This window comes from Anser cygnoides, chromosome 3, assembly GCF_040182565.1.
Source record: "Anser cygnoides isolate HZ-2024a breed goose chromosome 3, Taihu_goose_T2T_genome, whole genome shotgun sequence".
Lineage (NCBI taxonomy): Eukaryota > Metazoa > Chordata > Aves > Anseriformes > Anatidae > Anser > Anser cygnoides.
The window spans coordinates 28,386,997-28,408,349 of record NC_089875.1 but is presented as its reverse complement, the minus strand read 5'-3'; the positions used below and the strand labels follow the sequence as shown (position 1 = coordinate 28,408,349).

Sequence of the window (21,353 nt, the reverse complement as noted above, 5' to 3'; positions counted from 1 at the left end):
TTATCACTGCAATATGAATAACAAAAACTTCACAGAAGTATTCGTGACTGCCCATAAACAACTTAGGACAGAATGCTATGACACTGTACCAAAGGCAGAGACAACCTTTGTTGCTGTCGCCTCAGTTATCACTAGGACAGACTTTATGTTTGGAAACCCTTCATGTACATCCAAGAAGTCTTGCTGTAACAGGCTATGCCCAAAGTTAAGAGATTGTTTTCACTTGGGGCAGAACTGGCTCATGGAATGTTAGCAAAAGACAATTTAACTTCTGTTTCTTATAGGACCATAGAAGAAATGCCAACGCCTTTTAAAATACTCAGTTATCTTACCTTTCAAAAATACAGCAGTGAAATTCTTGTAGTCAACGAATTTTATGGCTTAAGCTTCACCTGCGGTAAGTGTGCAATTAAAAGAATAAATCTTTAAGTCCATTGTAAATAATTTTAATGAGATGTCGAGGCTTATCTTCCTTCTGCAAACAATTAAAGTATCCTGATAATTTAAAGATTTAAACAACTTGTTAATTGTTAAAAAAAATAAAAATCAATGATTAGTAGAGGCTTACTATAACTCTGTATCTGCAAGCCAGAAAAATATTTGACTGCTTTTTTCAACTATTTCTCATTCTTTCAGTTTTTTATCTTTTTCTTCTTTATATGTTATTTTATTCCCCTTTGAGTTGATTTGGAAAGTAAACTTTGCAGCCTGCTATATGCTTATCAGAACTATTACACATAGAATATCAACAGAATTACACAATACAGGATCAAATATTGGTGGAGGGCGCAGTACAGGTAACACCTGACCAGATTTTTCCTCTAATTCTAGTGAAGCTTCAGTTCAAATGTGTGTTACCACAGCAAATACTGAGCAGCTTAGATCTCTGTCAAGTTGTGCTTTGCTGTTTGTGAGCAAGATAACTGGCACAACATTAGAATCACGTTGGAGAGATTAGAAGGATGATGTGAATCCATCAACAGCACTAAAACTTACAGCTATGGGCCTGCCCGAAGCTATTCTGGGCTGTGTAGCCAGGTGTCTGTGCTGCTCTCCAAGCAGAGACGCATTCCATATTCTTTATCCACTCACTGTTCGTCATCTCTCTCTCCTGTTCCCTTCATTATAAGAGGGTAGGTGGCAACTGTTTGAATATGACCATGTGAACACCTGTTAGAAAATGACTCCGTGCCTTTGGTAGTGACCATCAGCAGCTGATGGTTAATGTGAGTGACGCAAGTCTGTCATCTTGGTTCTTGAGGCCCCCTCTAGACAACGTACCTGAAAAGCCACAAATCTTTTACCTAGTATGAACAAAACAGAAAGCTCCTAGTGAACCCTTGTTCATTTCTTCAAAAAAAATATGGCATAGATTAACTGCAGAAACATATGGATTCTCTTACCCCCGAAGGGTGGGACCTATAGCTATGAGCAGTAGTTCATCATTAAAATAACGTTAAGGCTAGCTATATTAAATATAAGAGCTAGATACTGGAGCCTGAGTTTTAATTTTGCCGATTAACCTACTGAAGGAATTAATTTTTTCTTTTGACAGGGGGAGCCAACGGTTCCACTACAATTAATTCCGCATGTATATTCACCCATGGCATTCAGTTCATTGACAAAACCTTTCCTGGTGCATTGTCCCGGTTCACAATGGATTTCTTATTGCTCTATGCTTTTGTACCAGTACTTGCTGTTATAGCAATCCTGAGCTTCAAAATTAGAGAGAGAATTATTAGCAGGCAGTGAAAAAAGGTAGTAGATCTGACAATATGTAATTTAAAATTTTACATTCTTAATTTCATTACAGTTGAAGTCTTGATTTGCTGGATTTTAGATTTCAGAATTTAAATGACCATACATAGAAAAACACATTCATCTTCTCTTGTTTGTTTCTAACTGGATGCTTTCCATCTTGAAAAACAAGCTTCTCTTAAGAGGGTGAATGGCTTCATGCTATTCCTTGTACCCCACTCCTAAATCAGCCATATCAACAGTATTATATCTTTGAAAAGGCTTTTGAATTTAATTTAGTCTGCTGATGTTGTCATTTTTAGCAATATATGTCACTGGTGCTCTAATTCTTCCCCCAACTTTGTTGTTATTTTTGTTTTAACTATTACCAATAAGCCAAGGGGTATACTTGCTAGTAACTCTTTCTCCTAGAATTGTATTTAAAGTAGTATGCTTGGTTTTGATCCCATTTGGGGGATTTGTAGAAACACACTAACTAGTGTAAATAATGACAGAATCAAGAAATCATTTCACTTTAATCTTATGCATACTGTCCAACCATGCCACCGAGTACAATAATCTTTATGATCTTTAACAAACATAAAAGTTACCGAACGTGTTTTAGTTGTACAAATGATGGTAGATCACAGAAGACAGCTGTTATTTATATCTGTTCGTTCTTCTCATTATCAAGTTCTAAATCCCATCTTGGAAGCACTTTGTGAATTACTAGGAAAAAAAAGTTAATAAAGTATCAGTTTAACTAGGGAAAAAAATGTTGCCAATTTTTTGGAAGTGATGTAATTTTTATCTTTCTTTTGAATTTTTTCTTGTGGGTTCGCTAACATGTCAAAGAGTCTAATTTATCCAAATGATAAATAGAAGTAACTTCCCAAATGGAAAGACTAGCAGATGCTGAATTCCTAAGTTTTATAACTTACTTTTCTTGTTCAATGAAGAAATTATTTGTTGTGGGGGTGTAGCTAGTGATTACATCATACAGATAAGTATACTTTATCTTAAAATTCCATAAGAAAATAATTTCAGTATTGAGATGATGCACATTTTAACAGAGTATGAAATCCTCAAGCTAATGCAACTTTTCCACTTAACTGTGAGGCCAAGATTTTTTTCTAATTATCTTTATATATAAATATCTTAAGTTACATCAGAAAAAGTAATCAGTGAACAAATATGTTACAAATAACTAGAAAGGGATGGAACAATACCAAATTAGTTTCTTTGCCATTTTTATGCCCATGTAGGGTTGTTCAGCAGGGAATATTCTTACAATCTGGTCTGCCAAGTGCCTGTCCAGGCATTTACTCTCTGACAACAAGTCTACAAGGCTTAGCTCTCAAAAGACGTCTGGCTTTAATCCAGATCTTGACTTGCGTATTCTCAAAAGGCTCAGCCCAGCTGATTATAGAGAGGAAGTCCATGAACAGAAAGTTGTATATAGTTTAGGCTACCATTTCCCACGTTTAGGCTGAATGTGAAGTAATTATGTTTCTACCACTAACCAAGTATCTGTCAAATTCATTAGAAAGAATTCCTAGCAGTTGAATATTTGACAGGAATGTCTTGTCTTGAATTCTGTGCACAGGTATTAAAATGCTATACAGTGCCATAAATAATTCCTGGTGAAGCAAACTTTTGAATTTTAGACCAGGTCAAAACTGGTTGAACTTCTATTTTGTTCTGCCAGTTTTTGTGGAACTGTTCTATTCAAATGATATGCATCCTATGATGCAAATGTATTTTTAAGCTTTGCTTTTGAATCATATATGCAAGGAACTAGGAAAAGATGCCTAGCACACTTTATCATGTAGTTTCATACTTTGGGTGTGAAAAAAATATTTGCATTTAATACACGTTTAGGGCAGAATCATTCAAAAAGTAAGTTGAGTAATTTGTTACCAATTATAAAATAGGTAGGACTGACTGCCGCCAGTCTTCATCTCTCTGAACAATTCTTCTCTCCCCACTTTTAAAAAATTTAAATTGTTAGTGTAACATTAAAATAATTAATTTTGCACATGTGAAACTGAAGATACCTTTAGCAGTTCATCAGTCAGGGTCAAAATCCATTTCTTTCCAGGATTTAGAAGCATTTCTTTTATATTGTTCAAGCTCCTAAAAGAGAAGCACAAATACATATTAATTTAATATCCTCATAACTGAAAGTGATGAGATACATTAGCCATCTAATACTCTAAAGCATGTGCAAAAAACTCTTCACAGCAGGAAAAAATGTACTGTATGATTTTTAACAGAATTATACTACAGGTGCTGTACTTTTTACTACACTTGCAAGATGATGATACTCTAATGAGGTAATTGGTAGACCTAAGCATGTACTGCTTACAATAAGAAAAAAAGGTCATTGTATCTTACTTTTATCAGAAGAATGTATTAACCATCTATTAACTACAACACAAAATAAATAACTATGCTGGAATTTCTCACTGAGTTCAATTAACCCTAAGGATAATTTTGATATAGTGCTGCTATGACTTACCAAGTCCCTTCAGTATTAAGTCCTATATTGTGGTAAACATCCCAGGAAGGTCTTCTAAGGAGTATTATGTGCTTTATGTGCAACTAAAAGAAGTTAGATGCACAGTCTGAAACTGAGTAGAAGGCCACATTTAACATTTGTTACTTGAATGGCTTCCAAAGATTTCCAAATTTAGACAGCACCATGATCTATGACGACACTAAATCTTGCCATGTAAATATACTGCTGTGAATAGGACTGAGTAGGCAAAAGCTCTTTTTTTTTTTCAGTTGTTTCCATTACTTATTGAAGAATTCATGCAAATAGAGCAATATAGTAGGCTGCTAAAAGCAAACACTTTAAGTAAGAGAAGTTAACAGCAGCTATTTTATCATCTTGTTCCTAAATTCACTTAAAAAACATGAACTCCTCTTCCCAACATGCTTTTAGCAGAAACAAAAGGTGGAGAATATTCATCCTTTTGGAAATTCACTCTAAAGCCAAACAGAGAGACAAAAGACATATTAAAATTCTCTGCCAAAGCAAAAAGTAAATCCAGTCTCCAAGAATCACAGAAAATAACATCTGTGTAATTATGGTTGTACAGGTACTGAAATAGCTTGGGATGACGATAAAGAAAATTTGGAGGTTGACAAAGAAAAAGGAAAAGAGCTGGACATGAACCAATGATTAATATAAATGCAGTGAAGACCCTCAAAAGTGGGCAAGTGTTTGTGATTACTGTTCTGTTTTTAATAGAATGGACTTAACAGACTGAGGTTTCTCTGTAGGTATACAGATACTACTGACAAAATTCACACCTGGTGAATTTAAAAGTAGTATTAATTATCAGTCCCAAGCACTGAGTGAGGACGAAAATGAAGGGCAGAGCAACAGAGAAATCGTTGTCTAGAAATTGCAAGGCAATTCCATTGAATTTTCTTTCAGGCAGTAATTTCAGCAGCTTCATCAGCAGTGCAAAACTTTCAGAGAACACCACAGCTTTATGAACAGGTAAGAGGATTTGTAATTAGCACATATCCTTCAAGATGCTTGCAAAGTCTGGTTTTACGGTTACATAACTCACAAATGACTGATGTAGAACAAATTGTATCCAGTCTAAATCTAGGTAAGTTGCATTGTTGAATACAGCTCCAGTACTACTGAGTTGTTCCATCTGTAAGCCAGCCTTTACTCAGTATTTTCACTCCTTCCTTATTAATATGAAGTATTTATGATCTTGGAATGTACTGAACTGTTGGCAAACTTCCAACAGTTTGGTAGGTAGAGAATACTGCGATCATTTTAAGAAGCACACGTATCCTATTTATGCCAAGTAAATAATTCCAATTTAACAATTTTCTCAGATGCTACAGGAAGTGGTAGAAATGGACAGTGAGGTTTTACACATAAAGACAATGCTGTAGGGTTGAGGTCTATAGGTGTTGCCCAAATAATTAGCCTTACAAATGTATCAAGTCTGACTAACCTGTTTCAAGAAAGCAGTAGATAATATAACAATTTATTTTGCTCTAATTTTAACTAGCTACAAGGCGATTTGATACAAAGGCAATTCAAAGCTGTGAAGTGCAAGGTATCAAAATCAGCATATATTAAAACTGTATAGCCGTTCCACTACATACAGAAGTACAGAAGAAAGTGATAAATATTTTAGAGACACAAAGTAAGATGACGTTCAATGAGAAATGAAAGCATAGAAACTAAAAGGACTATAAACTTTTATAAAAAAGGAAGAAACTTACTGAAAAGAATCTTTAACAAAGTTAGTGATTCAGGGAAAAAAGTGCTGTCAGGAAAGGATACTTCCTTACTTGTGGTGTAAAACAGAAAGTAAAATAAATTTCTGTAGGTCAGCAATGTAAAAGACAAATACACAAAAACAACCAACCAACCAACCAACAAACCTAATATATAACTTAAAGATCATTCCAGAGACAATTTTGACAAACCCTACCTTCCTGCTCGTGAAATCCCATATTATAAGCATAGGCAGACTTCTGAAATATACTGTAGCTATATAATCAGCTAAGAGATCTTCTCTCCAAACTAAAAGAACAGCCTGCAAAAAAATACATCTCCAAATAAGCCAAAATGTTTAAAGATAGTATTAAGCTTCCTTTCTTTTCTGGGTACCAAGTGCAGGGCGCACAGATTGGCTTTACAGAAGCATTAACAATTGCAATTTAAATACGCCTTCAATGGGCTTTGAATGCTTTAAACATTACTAGTGTGCCAGCAACTTGTCCTGGGTGTCTCAACACTGGCATAAAGGGGATTTAAAACAAAAACAAAAAAAAATTAAAGCTTCTGTACTGCTGTATTTCTATAAATTCTTCATCTGTCAGCTGGGGAAGATCACACCTATCTCATAAAGGGATTGAGAAGAAAGACTTAACTGATGTTTGTGAGGCACTCAGATAAGATAACATTACTACACATTCTCAGAGAAAAAAAATTAATACTTTTGTGTTCATTGAAGTGTCTGAATGGCAGGTTGAGAAATAAGGTACACAAAGAATAAGGATGATGAAAAGAAATACTGAACAATTGAATCGAGACATCAGCAAAATAGTATATGATCATGTAATTAAAGACAATACCATAATGTCTACAAACAAGGAGCAAAAATTAAGATTGTAGGAAAAGCCTTAATTGGTGCATTTCCTCAGTTCTGAGGGACTGGCTTTTTGTGACTTTAACTTCCTTTTTTAAATGCTGTTTCTTACTGAATTTGCCCTCAATCTGGAACACAGTGAAGAGAAACAATACTGAAACAAGGATTAAAAATCTTAACCAACTAAACTTCAGTAGCAAGTTTAATAACAGTGCTCTAATAAGGCTATTAAACCAACATTAAAAAAAAAGCTGACGTTACCCATTTGGGCAAGTTTTCATGTGAAAACAAGAAAGCTTATTTTTGGCAGCTGAGTATAACCCTACATAATTTTTTCTCCATGATATGAATCCTAGCACTTCTCTGGAGGAGACAAGATGCTCCTGATGCTAAGGTGAGTGTCGTACTGCTCTGCCCAGCACCACTGGCCTAACCAAGAAGGTTCATTGCACAGTATGAAGTCTTGTATTTTGCTTAAAGATTAAAGTAGCTTCCTGAAGCTCTGCAACATGGTCATAGCAGAGCACTATGTTGAAGAGATAGGGCTGGCTCTCATGTTGGCTAACACAGACCTGATCACAATCGGACTCTGATGGAGTTTGATTAGCCATGGCAGACCTGACACCAAAGATGATTTCCAGTTGTGAATGACCTGGTTCATTAGGCCATTCCTATCAGGGAAAAATAGGACTCTACTTCCTTGAAAGATGTCTTAGAATCATATTTTGTGAGCAACATAGCTGTTTTCAATCCAGAATCTTAAACCAAAAGCAAAACAAAACAGCAGTTGCATAAACTACAGACAGATAAATTTGATGTTTTCATGACTGATTAAAGGACTAGTGACAGAGTGTATTTTAACCTTATTCTATGTACAGTGAATTTCCTATTAGCAGGTTTTTTCCCTTCCCGTCTTAAGAATTTACAGCCCTGTTCTTGGAGATAGGTTGCCATTACTTCTTGTAAGCTAACACCAAATGGTACCAGGTATCTAATTCTTTTTTTTTTTTTTGGGTATACTTACAGTGTTAGGCTTCAGCTAAAACTGGCATCAATCCCTAATGTCATATATTTGTGTAACAATGACCAGTTGGTACGAACTTTAGCCTTGCGTGACGCTGACTCCTTAAGTACCTGACTGGGAGGCTATCCAGTTCTCAGCTCAAGGTTAGCTTTATCATTTGTTTCCATGAATGAAGCTGCAGTTAAATGTCCAGATAAAAAAGGATTTCTATCCTTTATGCAAATTCCAAAGAGATCCTGGGTGTTATATTCACTCTCATAGCTGAACTCCAGAGGATAAAAAAAAGTAAACATTTGCAAAAGCACTGTTTGACATGAATCATAAATCTGCAATTTCTATGTCTGTGGTGCAAGAAAAAAGAATTTCCAGAAAAGAATTCTGGAAACACATAGCTGAATAAGAGAGATGTGCTCTGTCTTGAACAAAGGCACAGTGTAAAGGTAGCCTCAGAGTTTTTCAGAGCAAAAAGGTTTAGTAATAGTGTGGTATGTCTCATTGTTCACTTTGGAAAGTATTAAAAAAAAACAAAATAATCTAAAGTCTAAAAGAAAACATTCCCGTGACTGGGTGCTGATAAGCTGAACTCTAATATCTACAGCCAGAAAGCATCTTGGATAAATACTTGCTGACAGCTAGTATGGGAGAGCGAGCCAGGTACTTTCCTGTTTCTATATTTATTTTTTTAAAATCTGTCTTCTAATTTTATACTCCATAATTTTACCTTTTACTCTGCTAGAGTGTATCCTTCTGAAAGCTGATTTTACGTTAAGAATCATCGTAGCCAGCTCTGAAAAGGCACATTATTTCTTCACAAACCCTAGCTGCAGACAAACTCTTCAACCAGATTACAAACTTGGAAATCCCTGGAAATAGGACTATATTATCCAAACCACAAGGGTGCATTTTGAAACTGGCTGCATCCAGTGCTAAGACACTGAAAAGGTTCCTCACAAGTGGAAGGCAATAGAGAAACAGCCTTGATTTTATTGAACTTTGCATTGCCACAGTTATCTAGAAATGACTTACAGTATTATTTGCCAGTCCTGACTAAGGCTGAAATTTCACTCAGGTATGCAGGTTGTTCTATCAGATACCGTGACAGGCTGTATTTTTCTTCCTGTTGCTATATTTGTGTTTATTTTTTTCCTTTAAAGCTTATCTTTGAGATAAACAAGCAAACTGGTGATCACCTATAGTCCAAAGTAGCACATTAATTAACCGAATAAAATAACGTGCACTTAAATGACTTCAATATGTACCCCGTCATTGTATGAAACTTTCATATTGCATTACATCCCACGATTTCATTAGCAACATGTTGCATAGTAAACATTTTAATATACTGTTCCTCCTAATAACAGATAGCATGAAACTCCAAAGAGAATGTCAGGCTTACGATGCGTTTAAAATTTTGCTTTAACAAAATTAATAATATGCAAATAATCTTGTAATAACTGAACCTTACAATAAAGGGGTTTAGAAAATAGCTGTAGATAACAAAAGTAATTTTCTCTTTAATACTTAAATTACTTGTAGTAGTCCAACTAAAAGAAGCTACACTGGCTTGCAGTGCCCTTGAACAGATTAGTTCTAAAAGCCTGTCTCTTTTGTTTAAAAACAGAAAAATTAATAATTTCCTGTATGATTTAATCAACACATACCAGTAACTTTTTTTTTTTGCAAGACAGAAGTGTTATCTCAAAATAACTTAGTACACCATAAAGTTATATTGGGATATATAGATATATTGAGTATAAGATTACATTATAAATTCTAAAAGCAACGTGCTTTACAAATTGTAATGTTATCTAAGACTGCTCTTGATGTAACAAATTCAGAACTGATGCCTACATTAACAGGATATTACAGGTAACGTGCAAGTTCAAAGACTGCATAGGATTCTTGAAATGCCTTTATTCTTTTACATTATTAATGCAGTTCTTTGGATCAGGTAACTACAGGTTTATGGCCTTATGCAATCTAACCAACCTCCACAAAAACTTGATAGCAGTAATAATCTAATCCTTTGGCTTTCTTTTTACAAGCATGAAAAAAGGTGAAATTTGCTATGGTATTCTAGGGTTCGTTGAGATTGACTGCAGCGCACCTCAATAAAACTGCCTTTCATCTTAAGAGGAGTGGTTTGCAAAAAATATGTGAGACTGAGGTTGGTACAATTCGCCTTTGAAAGGTCTCCCATACCCATCATCTTTAACCACTGTTATAAAAACCTCTTTTAAGCACAGTAACTTAGTACCTACAGAAGTTAAATGATATGCAGATAGCCCACATAGAACCTCTGAAAATAGAGTGAAACCAGACTGAAACATTTCTCAGTCATTCTAGCAATGAATTTTCTGCACCTGAAACAAATGAATCTACAGGAAATACAGAATTTCCAGAGTAAGTATGCAATATTCTTTCCAAACAATGAAAACTATATAAATCTTGGATTAAGTTTAACAGGCCCATACCTACGATATTGGTAAAACCTACATTTCTACTTGTGTGATGTTATACATGGACATCTACGTGGCAGTGACCTAACATTAGCCTAGTTCACCACAAAGTTTGTGTTAATTCACTACAAATGTATGGCAAATGCAGAAACACTTCAAAATGAACGACCCTTTCTCCTCTAAAGGCATTTCCTAGATTTCAGGGGTTAAGCCAAGTATCACTATGTGGAATAATTCACTCTGATTAGAACAAAATATCTACACCCTACACCCCTAAGTGAGAAGGGTTATCATTTCAGTACCTTCCATAAAATCCAGTATAAAGAAAAATGTTTTGAACAAGGGAAAAAAAAAAGTCCTGCATCCCTCACCTCAAGCCTTGATACCTCTCCCTAGACTCTCTTCTAATCAACACACGAATGAGAGCACAGGGTGCAGAAATGAATAAGTTACTGCCAAGAAAGTTGCACTGCTTTGTTTCAATATTGTTCTAGTGAAATAATTCTGGAAGAGAGCTAGAGGGGAAGTTTGAATTATTCACTTCCAAAGAAACCACAAGAGCTAAAGCTTTTGAGATCTAACAATTCCCTACCCACTACATGGCTACCAACAACAACAACAGCAACAAAACCCACAACGCATCCAGGCTGAATAGTCCTTGAAGAAAAGTTGAAATTATTTAAAGGCAAAAGGGTGATGCATGTATATTCTACAGTTACTTCGGCAATGCTTGTGTCTCTGGAATAGCTGACTGAAGAGCAACTGAACAACAACACACCTGTTTTTTCTGAGCTCTCATGACATCAACTTCATGCTCCGCATATTGTGAATCCTGTCCAGGGTCTTTAGTAGCTTGTAAATCATAGAAACTCTAAAAGAAGAAACGAGAGAAACACACAGGGTAAATGTTAACAAGATGCCACCATGCTATACATCTAATGGAAGCATTCTGCTTGTAACAGAAAGGTATTAAAATCCTGCATTTATGGAATAAAATTGTAGGTCACAGATTAGATAAAATACAGTGTCTTGGATTGGTAATTGATAAGAAAATAACAGTGCAGCTAGATCTTAAAGGAAAAAGAATATTCTTACTGGGTAGTTGTTTATCGTTCTCTCCTCAAAAAGCAAATAACCTTTCTGGCCCATGATCTTTGGGTATAGTCAAGGGTACTTATGCCAGAGGCTTTAATATTCAAGACTATGCTTCATTTGAAGCTACCACAAACATTATTTCAGTATCTGAGAAGCACTACAAGAGTTGATTACGATCTTTTGGCCTCTTTTGAAACCTCATTTATGAATCTTGAGAGAACAATAAGTTTATCTCCAAAAAAAGAAAATACATGAATAGAAAGAAAAATTATTAAATAAGATTTTTTTTTAAATGTTGTGCTGCACGTCTCCTCATTCATACAAATAACAGAATAAAATAAAGCAGAATTAAAATTGTCATTAGAAGAGATGATAGGAAAAGAAATTCTGAATGAATAAAAACATCTTTAAAGTTTAAAGCAGATTTTGGAACCAAAAGAGAAGAATGGAAATCTACTTGGAAAAATCTTCTTTAATTTCACTGCTTATCTTAGGACACTGAAGGACCCTGCAAGATGAGAAATGTATTCAGACATATCTGAAAACATTCAAGCTGTGCACTTAAATGGCCCAAATGCTTCTGTTTTCTGAGTAAGGGATTGTTACTCGGAGTTATCTTACCCTTTAGAAAGGGCCAGGAAATGGTGTCTAACTTCACACTGCAGCTGCTAAGGTTCCACAATATATGGCAGAAAAATGAAAGTGGACTGCAGTAACCATTCTGGTTGCCAGCAATAATTAGCTAATGAGGCCAGATGATAAATCCATTGCTTTCTGGCAGATACACCTACCTGCAGATTTGAATAACTGGTATAGCGTTACAGTCAGAACCGAGTCCTCTGCGGTACTTCAGAAAGTCAGTTTAAATAATTTACAGATCTATTCCTATGGCCAGAGCACTGCGACTGTCCAGGAACACATATGTACACAGTTCACATCCTATATCCAATAATTACTGTGAGCTGTTCTGAGGGGGGGTCAGGAGTTACTGGGTGCAGGACAATGGTTTTTAAAAAGGCTATGAGCAAAAGTTATGTGAAAACTAGATTACCTTTATAGTTTTTGAAAAGTACAAATTTAGTCTTTATCATGTAGGGACATACTGAATTGAGAATGGCATCTTGGTTATAATTTATTCTGGTCACAAACCAACAGAAATAATTTGTAGGCTTTGATATCAAATGAATGAGGTAATGAAGAGGTAAATTAAGACACCTTCTCACCAAGAACAGAGACCCATAAACTGAAAACTAGAAAAAGTCCAGTTTGTGAAGTGTAACTTGAGGCACAGTTTGATAGCCCTAACTGACTTCCTTGCGTGCCCAGATAAGCTGCAGGGGCAAAAAATGGACAGGGGTGAAGAACTGTGGTACAGTCAAGTACACAAGGAGAAAGCACCAGCCTGCATTTGCTCAGGTCAAATAGAAAATAATTTTGTTACTAATGGCAGCAATTACTTTTATTCAAAAGAAGTACATGGGGGTTTGCATCTTGCAACCAGAAACTTCTGAAATATGTACAAGATTTATTATTGTGTAAGTGCCATGATATTCTAATTACTTTGCAAATTCTAAAAACTTTCCATAGACATCGCATAGCAAACCAGCAGATTTTGGTAAGGAATTCTAACACACTCGCCTTTATTCAAAGCCTCATGCCCTTCGAGAAAAGGGAGCAGTAGCTTACTGTAGCCTTGAAGGCATTCTCCTCTTGGAACGTCCCTGTCATTTGGTTTAGCCACTTGGGCATATGGCACCTTATAAAACGCCAAAAAAGTTGGAGTTGAGAATAGCTTCTCTCAATATAATGAAAGGCAACAGCATAACTTTGGAAAAAACAGGGTTACATTGGTACTTGTATAATTTCTATGTGTAGGAAGGTGACCAAAGATGTAGAAGCTAATAACCAAACCACCACTGCATACCAATCTCTCTCTTTTAAAAGTGTATGAATTAAAGAAGTTGGAGGAAACAGAACTGCTAAATGAGACTGAAATTCCAGTCATTGGACTTGAAAGACAAAAGTTACTACCATTCTAAGAAAAAAGAAGCTGTGCAGCAGACATGTAAACACCTACCTTGGGAGGAAAGGTCTTCTCAAATACTTTTTTCCACAGTTCCAAAGGAGTGTTTGCACGCATCTTTCCAATATCGCTGTCAGAGGTGGGTGGTGGTCCTAAGGATTTCAGCACAGAGTAACACAAGTACGTTGTTATTACAACATGAATTACCAAATCATTTTGGATAATGATCCACCTAATTTAGCATTTCATGTTCTGCAGCGACAAGCTGCAAGAAGACTTGAGAAAGCATTGATTTCCCACCATGAAACAGGCTGGATGGTACTGTATATTATATTTTCTTTTAGATCGAAGTTTGTTCGCCTTACTATTTGATGGAGTCAAAATACTTTATTAAACTACCTAAAACTGCACAAGTAATTCCCAATAATATAAATTATGAATCATCGTTTTAATTTTTTAAGCCCTTTGCTTCAGTGATGAGTTAAAGCAGAGAGTGTTGTGTTATAATTTAACCTTACTTTGTATCTGCTTATTTTTTTTTTCTAATTTTCAAAAACAATTAAACAACAAACACGATGAACTTCAAATGTCCTAACCTATTTGGCTCAGGGAATCCAGGCCTGCTGGTATAAATAGAGGTTTGCTGTGATCCACTGATACAGACTTGCTAAACAGAAAAAAGAAAATATGCAAACGTTTAGTAATTAACTAAAAACATTACATTACTCCAGACAAGACTAGGCTTTTATTGGGCTTTGCATGCAAATATAGGTAAATAAAAGTCTATTCAATGCTAGTGGTGACCATATTTCTATTCTGTCAGTTTGGGGATCAAAACCAAGGCATTACCACTGTTCTGCACAGAGACACGGAGCTGAGACGTGAGTAAAATGCCACAAACAAGCTTCTTGCAGAGAAAATACTTTTGAAAATAAAAACAAAAATAAAAGTGTTCTGGTGATTCAATTATTTTTATTAAATACTTCGAGACTCTGGGCAAGACAATTAATAATCGGACAATAATTTTGTTACCTTCTCTCATAGCCAAATGCCAAGTGATTAATAAGAACACGGGCTTTCAGCTGGAGAGCCTCAGATTTACTGGTAAACTAAATGAATGAGAAAAAGTATACATTATGATCTTCCATCGTAGAAATACTACATTACGTCATCTGCACAGAGGATTTCAGATACAGCATGGTTGATTTCTGACACCACTAAATTTAGTATATGTTTCCTGGATTTACTAGAGCAAAAGTCTCACCCTCCCTTTCCAAAACATAGCAAGAAAAATATTTAAAAATATTGATTCACATAGCAAGAAAAATATTTAAAAATATTGATTCACAACTTCTGAAATATGCATGTTAAGATACAAGAATCTTTTGCCCAGAACTAATGTGCTAGTAAGATTTTAAACTACGTTAAAAATTATCCAGAATACCACAAACACTTAGAAATGTAATAAATAACTATAAAAGTGTTCATGCATGATAAATGTGGCTCGATAGCAACAGAACCAGTACAGATTTTTTGGAAAACACCTCCCAGAATATCTTCTCAAGCGGAATGCTTATTCCTCTCTAAGGTATTACATACCCTAATAGATTCAAGTCTCCGAGAAACAAGTCAGATCTCTCCTGTGGGAAATGGACTTTCTCTCACTCATTTCAATGGGGATCAGTATTGGTATCCAAAAATCTTTAAACTCCTGGTTTTTATTTTTTAACTAAAATAATACATAGATACTTTATTTTTTTTAAAATCAAGATAGTAATATTCTCAGTTAATGAAAGATGAATTCATACGTCAATGTACAAAAGCTGTACAATTTTATATAGATTGAAAGGGACATGCTGTAAGTACAGCAATTTAGAGCAAACTTAAGTTGTTTAGCAACCAAAATAAGCCACTATCACAAAAAGGCTTTCCATAAATGGTGGTTGATAAAGTTAGAACCATCTTCTGATGTAGAGAGAGAGACCAGGAGGCAGCTGTTTTGGGTTGTGAGGCTGACCGTGCCTATTTTTGCCTTTACTCAGGAGTCGATCTGCCAAGTTCAGATCAGTTTCTATACCCACATAAATACTTCATCATCCTCATGGTTCTCTTGAGTTGGCGGTTCCTACTCAGTGCTGTGAAAAAGTCCTGGTTTTACTTTTCAAAAGTGCAAGTGTGGTAATCAGGTACACCTAAACTGCTGCGAAGACATGCCCTTGGAGCCAGGTTTTTAAGCCTTCATAAGCCTGGTCACTAGACCTACGTTCACACGTCTACCAAAGAGGGCAGTTCTCTAATGCCACCTAGGACAATCACTTTCTCCTGTCCTGCTTTCTCATACCAACAAAAACTTTGGCCAGCCACATAGTAAACTCAGTACAGCAACTGAGCTGGCTAACAGATAACCATTTTTCTTTAGTTTTTGTTGGCACTGGAAATTAGGCATGTTGCTTGTTAACACGGTATATTCATCTATCCCCTGCCAATCTCTGTAACCCACAGAACATATGAGCTCATTAAGAAAGCTACTGTAAAACCTATTAAACCCTATTTTCTCTAAGAGTTTTGCATTTCTATTTTTAAAACATTGTTTCATATCATAAGTATTGCTCATCTTTTCTTTCCTTAGAAAATGAAGATACATACCACCAATGATGCTCCATAATAATGCGAAATAAATCGAAGTGTCTTGCTTACTGTTTTCCTCATTTCAGAGTCAAACTCCTAAAAAAAAAAGTTGATATTGGAACATATGCATTAGAAACAAAAAACAAAATATAACAGCTAGAACTTTTCATTTTTTTTTGTATAAACTGCAATGCAGTTAGGCTACAATATATGAGGCGTTCAGCTGTCAGCATAATTATATCGTAAGACAGAATCAGTAACAGCCTACTCTGAAAAGAAATGTCACAATTTCCCTTTGTTTCTTTTTTACAGAGGGAGCATAATTCAGGCAAAATGTTAGTCTGGAAAAAGTTTCTTAATTGGGAATGTGTATTCCATTTCCAATTAATTTCTGTTTCCTTTTGTTTTAAAATTTTAGAAGTACTGCCTTCAAGAAGGATAAGAATTCTATTCTTTTTATGAAAATATTTAACTTTCAGTAAACCTTTGGCTATATGCTCTTTAAATTCTAATAACTGTCAGATATGAAGAGTGCAAAAAAAAAAAAAATACCATTTCACCTATGTTCCTTTAATACAAGATCATACAGATGGCCTTCCCTGGAGAAAGGAGGCAAAAACCTGGTCCCAGTGAAGCTTGCAGGAGTCTTTCCGTAGACCCCAATGGCATTAGGCTGTTGTTCTGTGTTTATTACATAAGAGTCACTTAAAAAATGTAAAAATCAGTGTCCAAGGCTCAGCATAAAGCCTCGGTAATAAAGAATTAACTCAGAGGGTCAGCCGGGTATCCACGTAATATCATCAGAGAAGCAGAAGTTGCCAGCACAGCAGATAAAAATCAAACAGACTGTTCTAGCTTCTCATGATTAAGTGCCACTTGAAAAATGAGTATGCATTTGTTTGGACTTTTAAAGTACTAGGAGAGAATCCAGCAGTACCACATTTCTTTCCCCTCCCTACTCACTTGTCCGTAAAAACTTGAAAAGTACTTAAAAAAAAAAAAAGTTGCAGAACAAAATGATAGGTTAGTTGTTGCTGTCACAATTACCAACAGAAAAAACCAGAAAATAAAATAACATAAAAATGACTTACATGAAAAATATCGTATTTGCTTCCAATAATCACTAAGGGTATTGGAAAAGGGTCAACCAACTCGTAATCCTATTGAACAGATATATGACAGTTAAGCAGTGTAAACAGGTTGTAGAAGATTGCAACAGTTCAAACTGAAAGGGGTTACATTAACTTACAGGAGACGAGGTTTATTTTTTCAAAACCTTAAGTCAGATGAATAAACTTCAATTCTATATCCACACCGTATTCTACAGTTCTTTCATTTTCTTGTAAACGTTCAGGAAATAATCCCTCTGGGCAGTCACAAAACTCAACGGCATAAAAGGGCTTTTGCACTGTATACTCCAGTTCCAACATTAGATGGAAAAGGAAGAGGGGAAAGCCCTCTCATACATTCACAGACCTCCCACCAGTTTCGATTAGTGTATCTGGAAGGGTTTTGTGTAGTCTACATGAAGTGCGACTATCCCCTTGTGCTCACACAATGACAGTCAAGCTGCTTTGGTTGCACAAGAGTGGAAAAGAAAGAAGTCGTAGCAGAAGTTGACCTAACTGTTCTCTTCTAAACCTGGTTACTTCACATGCAGGAGAAATGACAGTGCATTAGCAAGACGATGCAAATACAGAAGATCCTGTACTTTGAGGGGAAAAATAATGGCTTCATCCCTACACTGTCAAGGTGAAACCTCTGAGCAAAATTATCGTAACTTAAAATTGGATGCATAGAACACAGACCTGAAAAAAATAAATAGGTGAAGCGTTAGTTTCTTAACTGAGAAAAAAAACTAATTAGAAATAACATCAGAAACATTAAAACTGGCATCCAGACACCTTTAAGCAAGGTCTGCACTTGATACATTTATGCTTTAACATCATAGCCAACTTTATCCAGTCTAGTGGAATATATCTAATCCTTAAAAAAATAATAATGATAAATCAAACTAACAAACAAAAACAATGCAGAAAACCAAACCAAAATCTTATCAATTCTTCTTTATCACAAAACTGTTTAGGTATAAAGGAGCAAATAATTTTTTCCTTGAATCGTCATTTACTTTTTTGATTATGAAAGATGGTATTTCCTCCCACAACATTGACATAATTTTTTCCTTGAACAGTGATGAAGGTTTCAAGAGAACCCAGTAGTAACATAACATTTTGTTTACATCCTTCCTGATTTTGATAATGAAGGCTGAATGGAAATCCGAGTTGAGAAGGTATAATTGTGTTCCCTACAGGGCAACTATAGCAAGTCTTCTCTTCTAAGCAATTAGCGGCATTATGCTTTTTACTATTGAAAAAGTTTGCAGTTTTCCAATTCATAAGCTCTACAAGTTAACTTGACATTGTGGTCATGATTTGTTGCTGAGTGTGTTTGTAGGTATTTTCTTTTTGTGAAATACCTTCTCTAAAAGTGAAAAACAAAATCATTTTCCAGCAGAACTCAAATGCTATACTCTAAATCTATAAACCTACTGAGTGTTGCGTATGTTGCTTTCTCAAAAATTGAAAAGTTACTTTTCAATATAAGCATTTGCTACATTACATTATATAGAAGCATTTTATAGAAGCTACAGCAACTAGATTTATGTGCCGAGCCTTTGAACTGTTGAATACTTATTTATGCATTATATATGCACAACATTTGCAGAGGTTTAATGCACAATGATTTTTCATTTCTATTGCACATAATCTAGTTTAGCTTTTCCAGAGATTTAGTTAGCAATTATGTTTAAAGGACTGATGTTAACATTTCTGAAACTTTATAATTTAATTAGTTGTCAGATTATCAAAAGGCATTGAGTTTGTGATAGACATTTAAATAAATGCAAAGTATATAGTCATGTTGATGGCTGTTATAACCATATTCTTTGCTTAAATTTGTACCTTCAGCTAGTCTCTTGCTAGATGACTTTTGTACATTCTAGTTTTCATCTTCATTTTAAAAAGATGAGGGGGAAAAAGCAAACTGCTACTCTAAAACTATTTCTTTTGATTGGTGTAACATGCCATAACAATCACATTAGATATCTAACAAAAAGATATAAGAAACCTTCTTTCCTTGTTTCTGCTCTTATTGAATTTTTATTAAATTGCTATAATTTTCCAGTGAACAGGTTCATCTACATCAAATGGATTTCCAGTCATGCATAAAAATCTAAAAGAGTTGTTTATGATTTTCAAAAGCATTATCTTTAACTGTATAAAGGCCTGTGACATCTGGAGAAAATATTAGAAGTAACTTACTGGATGATCCTTCTGCAGACTGTTCCGCATCCTCTGTTTAATTTCAGTAGCTACTTCAGGATTTGTTTTTTCCAGTTTGGCTAAAATTTTATTCACGTGGTCCCTAATGGCCTGCAGAAGATTCTCCATGGTAGTCCAGAGCTCATTAGGTTTGGACAGATCCAATACAAGAACTACAGCAAAGGACCTATTAAAAAAGACATTATCTGGTCAAACTTTCAGTGCCCGAGACAATTAACATTTTCATACACAACCATATATAATATATAATAATATATACATATAATATATAATATAAATGCTGAAAGCACCAAATGCGAAAATACAAACACTAAAATAGAATCAAATGTGACAGCAAAGGCAGATGGCTTTTAAGGATGCTCTGAACACTGAGCAAACCACTCCATCTTTTCTTGTTCAGAACTATTACTTTGGCAACTTTCCATCAGAGGGTTTGGAGATTCTATACATAAAACTTTCTGTCCGGAGACTTTGATACAAAGAAATAAAATATGCAAACATCCTGATCATATTCAACTTCTACCTGTGTGACTGGGCACTTCTGCTGTCATGTATCTTTGTCCCCACTTAAGTCTACACTCCCCGTTAGCAATCTCAGCAAATGGTCAGGATCTTTCTTAACCATGAATGTATTAGAGGTTTCTATACTTTCATTATTCTTTTGTAATATTAAATAGAAAAAGCTGGTTAAGGGGAATTATTCTGTGTCATGGATGGTGCCAATTAGCTGGAACCTCAAATGAGCACATCAGAAAGTCTTCTGAAAGACAGAATGACAAATGGAAGAAGTCAGAGCACTCAAAACCAATTACCAGGCTTTTAAAGGTGATTATAATGGAAAATGTTTATGTATAAACTCCTGCCACAGCCCAAAACTCCAGCAGTATTACAATACAAATGTGAAGGAACACATTGGAAATGCAGAAGATTGACTGGATGTAATAATTTTTTCCCCACTTCCATCCTGACAAGAAATAGGGGATTCCAGACCAGAGTGATTATCAGAAAACTACAAAGCAAAGTAAATGTCCAATTTAACTTTAAAACACTGTGGAAGAAGTCTGGTGAAAAGTCTCTTGGTGCAACAAAACATAGGTCATGGAACTTTTAAACAAGCAAACTCCTTAACTATAGATGGATAAGAAAATCAGTGAAAAGCTCCTATACTTAAGTACTTGAGATGGTAGAACTTTTGAGTAATAAATATGTTAAAATATTGTCTTATGAACACAGATGATCTTAAAGAACAGAGTTGCTCACTCAAAGAACCTTAAGATCACACACATCAGAAGATTCCTTTATCAATAAAATGGGGAGAGAAGATGGATAGAGGTGGAGCTCAGTTAAGTTCATTTAGCGAAAATATGATCATTGATTTTTGTCCCCAGGACCCTCTAGCATCAAAAGGCTTCACATGCCAGAAGTAGTGTACTTTCACCTTAGTCTCTTACTAAATAACAGCATTATCTCAACAGCCAGAACAGTAGCAAGCGTACGTGATAAAAATTGTATCCTTCCCATTAGTATTATTTTTCAATAGAAGTTAAAGCTCACTACCACAGAAATATAGCAATGCATCATAATACAAAGGTAACATCTTTTGATCCTTTTCTCCCCTTCCACTTTCCACTCTACCTTGCTTAGCTAGAAAAAAAAAATGGCACCCTCATTGCATTCTCATTTCTTGATGCATTTTTTCTTCCTAGGCTATTCCACCACTCTTATGTATTATTCTCACTGTATTCTTTTCATTCTCTCTGAATTTCTTCTCTTTATCTTCAAATCAATTCACCAATTTTAGTCTCTCTTAGAAACATTGTCTCTCATGTCTGACGTTGTTCTCATTGGATGGGCACTTCACTGCCTAAAAATCCAGAGATTTTTTGTGTTATTTTTTGCTTACTCTTTCAC

At 35.2% G+C, this 21,353-nt stretch overlaps 2 protein-coding genes across 3 annotated transcripts in view; one reads left to right on the top strand and one right to left on the bottom strand.

Annotated features, from left to right (window-relative positions):
- The window catches only part of ABCG5 (ATP binding cassette subfamily G member 5), a 16,329-nt gene extending 13,816 nt beyond the window's left edge, over positions 1-2,513 (top strand). The window contains exons 12-13 of the mRNA XM_013173871.3: positions 285-397; positions 1,556-2,513. Coding sequence (XP_013029325.3) covers positions 285-397; positions 1,556-1,752 — 310 coding nt within the window. The 3' untranslated portion in view covers positions 1,753-2,513. The remainder of the gene's footprint in view (positions 1-284; positions 398-1,555) is intronic.
- The window catches only part of DYNC2LI1 (dynein cytoplasmic 2 light intermediate chain 1), a 22,762-nt gene continuing 3,663 nt past the window's right edge, over positions 2,255-21,353 (bottom strand). Inside the window, exons 6-15 of one of the 2 annotated variants that reach the window (XM_048057645.2) lie at positions 19,422-19,608; positions 17,193-17,261; positions 16,120-16,197; positions 14,506-14,582; positions 14,070-14,140; positions 13,528-13,625; positions 11,134-11,226; positions 6,213-6,317; positions 3,795-3,873; positions 2,255-2,466 (exon numbers count right to left, since the gene is read on the bottom strand). In XM_048057645.2, coding sequence (XP_047913602.2) covers positions 3,808-3,873; positions 6,213-6,317; positions 11,134-11,226; positions 13,528-13,625; positions 14,070-14,140; positions 14,506-14,582; positions 16,120-16,197; positions 17,193-17,261; positions 19,422-19,608 — 844 coding nt within the window. In that variant the 3' untranslated portion in view covers positions 2,255-2,466; positions 3,795-3,807. The remainder of the gene's footprint in view (positions 2,467-3,794; positions 3,874-6,212; positions 6,318-11,133; positions 11,227-13,527; positions 13,626-14,069; positions 14,141-14,505; positions 14,583-16,119; positions 16,198-17,192; positions 17,262-19,421; positions 19,609-21,353) is intronic. The other variant, XM_048057647.2, reaches the window with a different exon arrangement.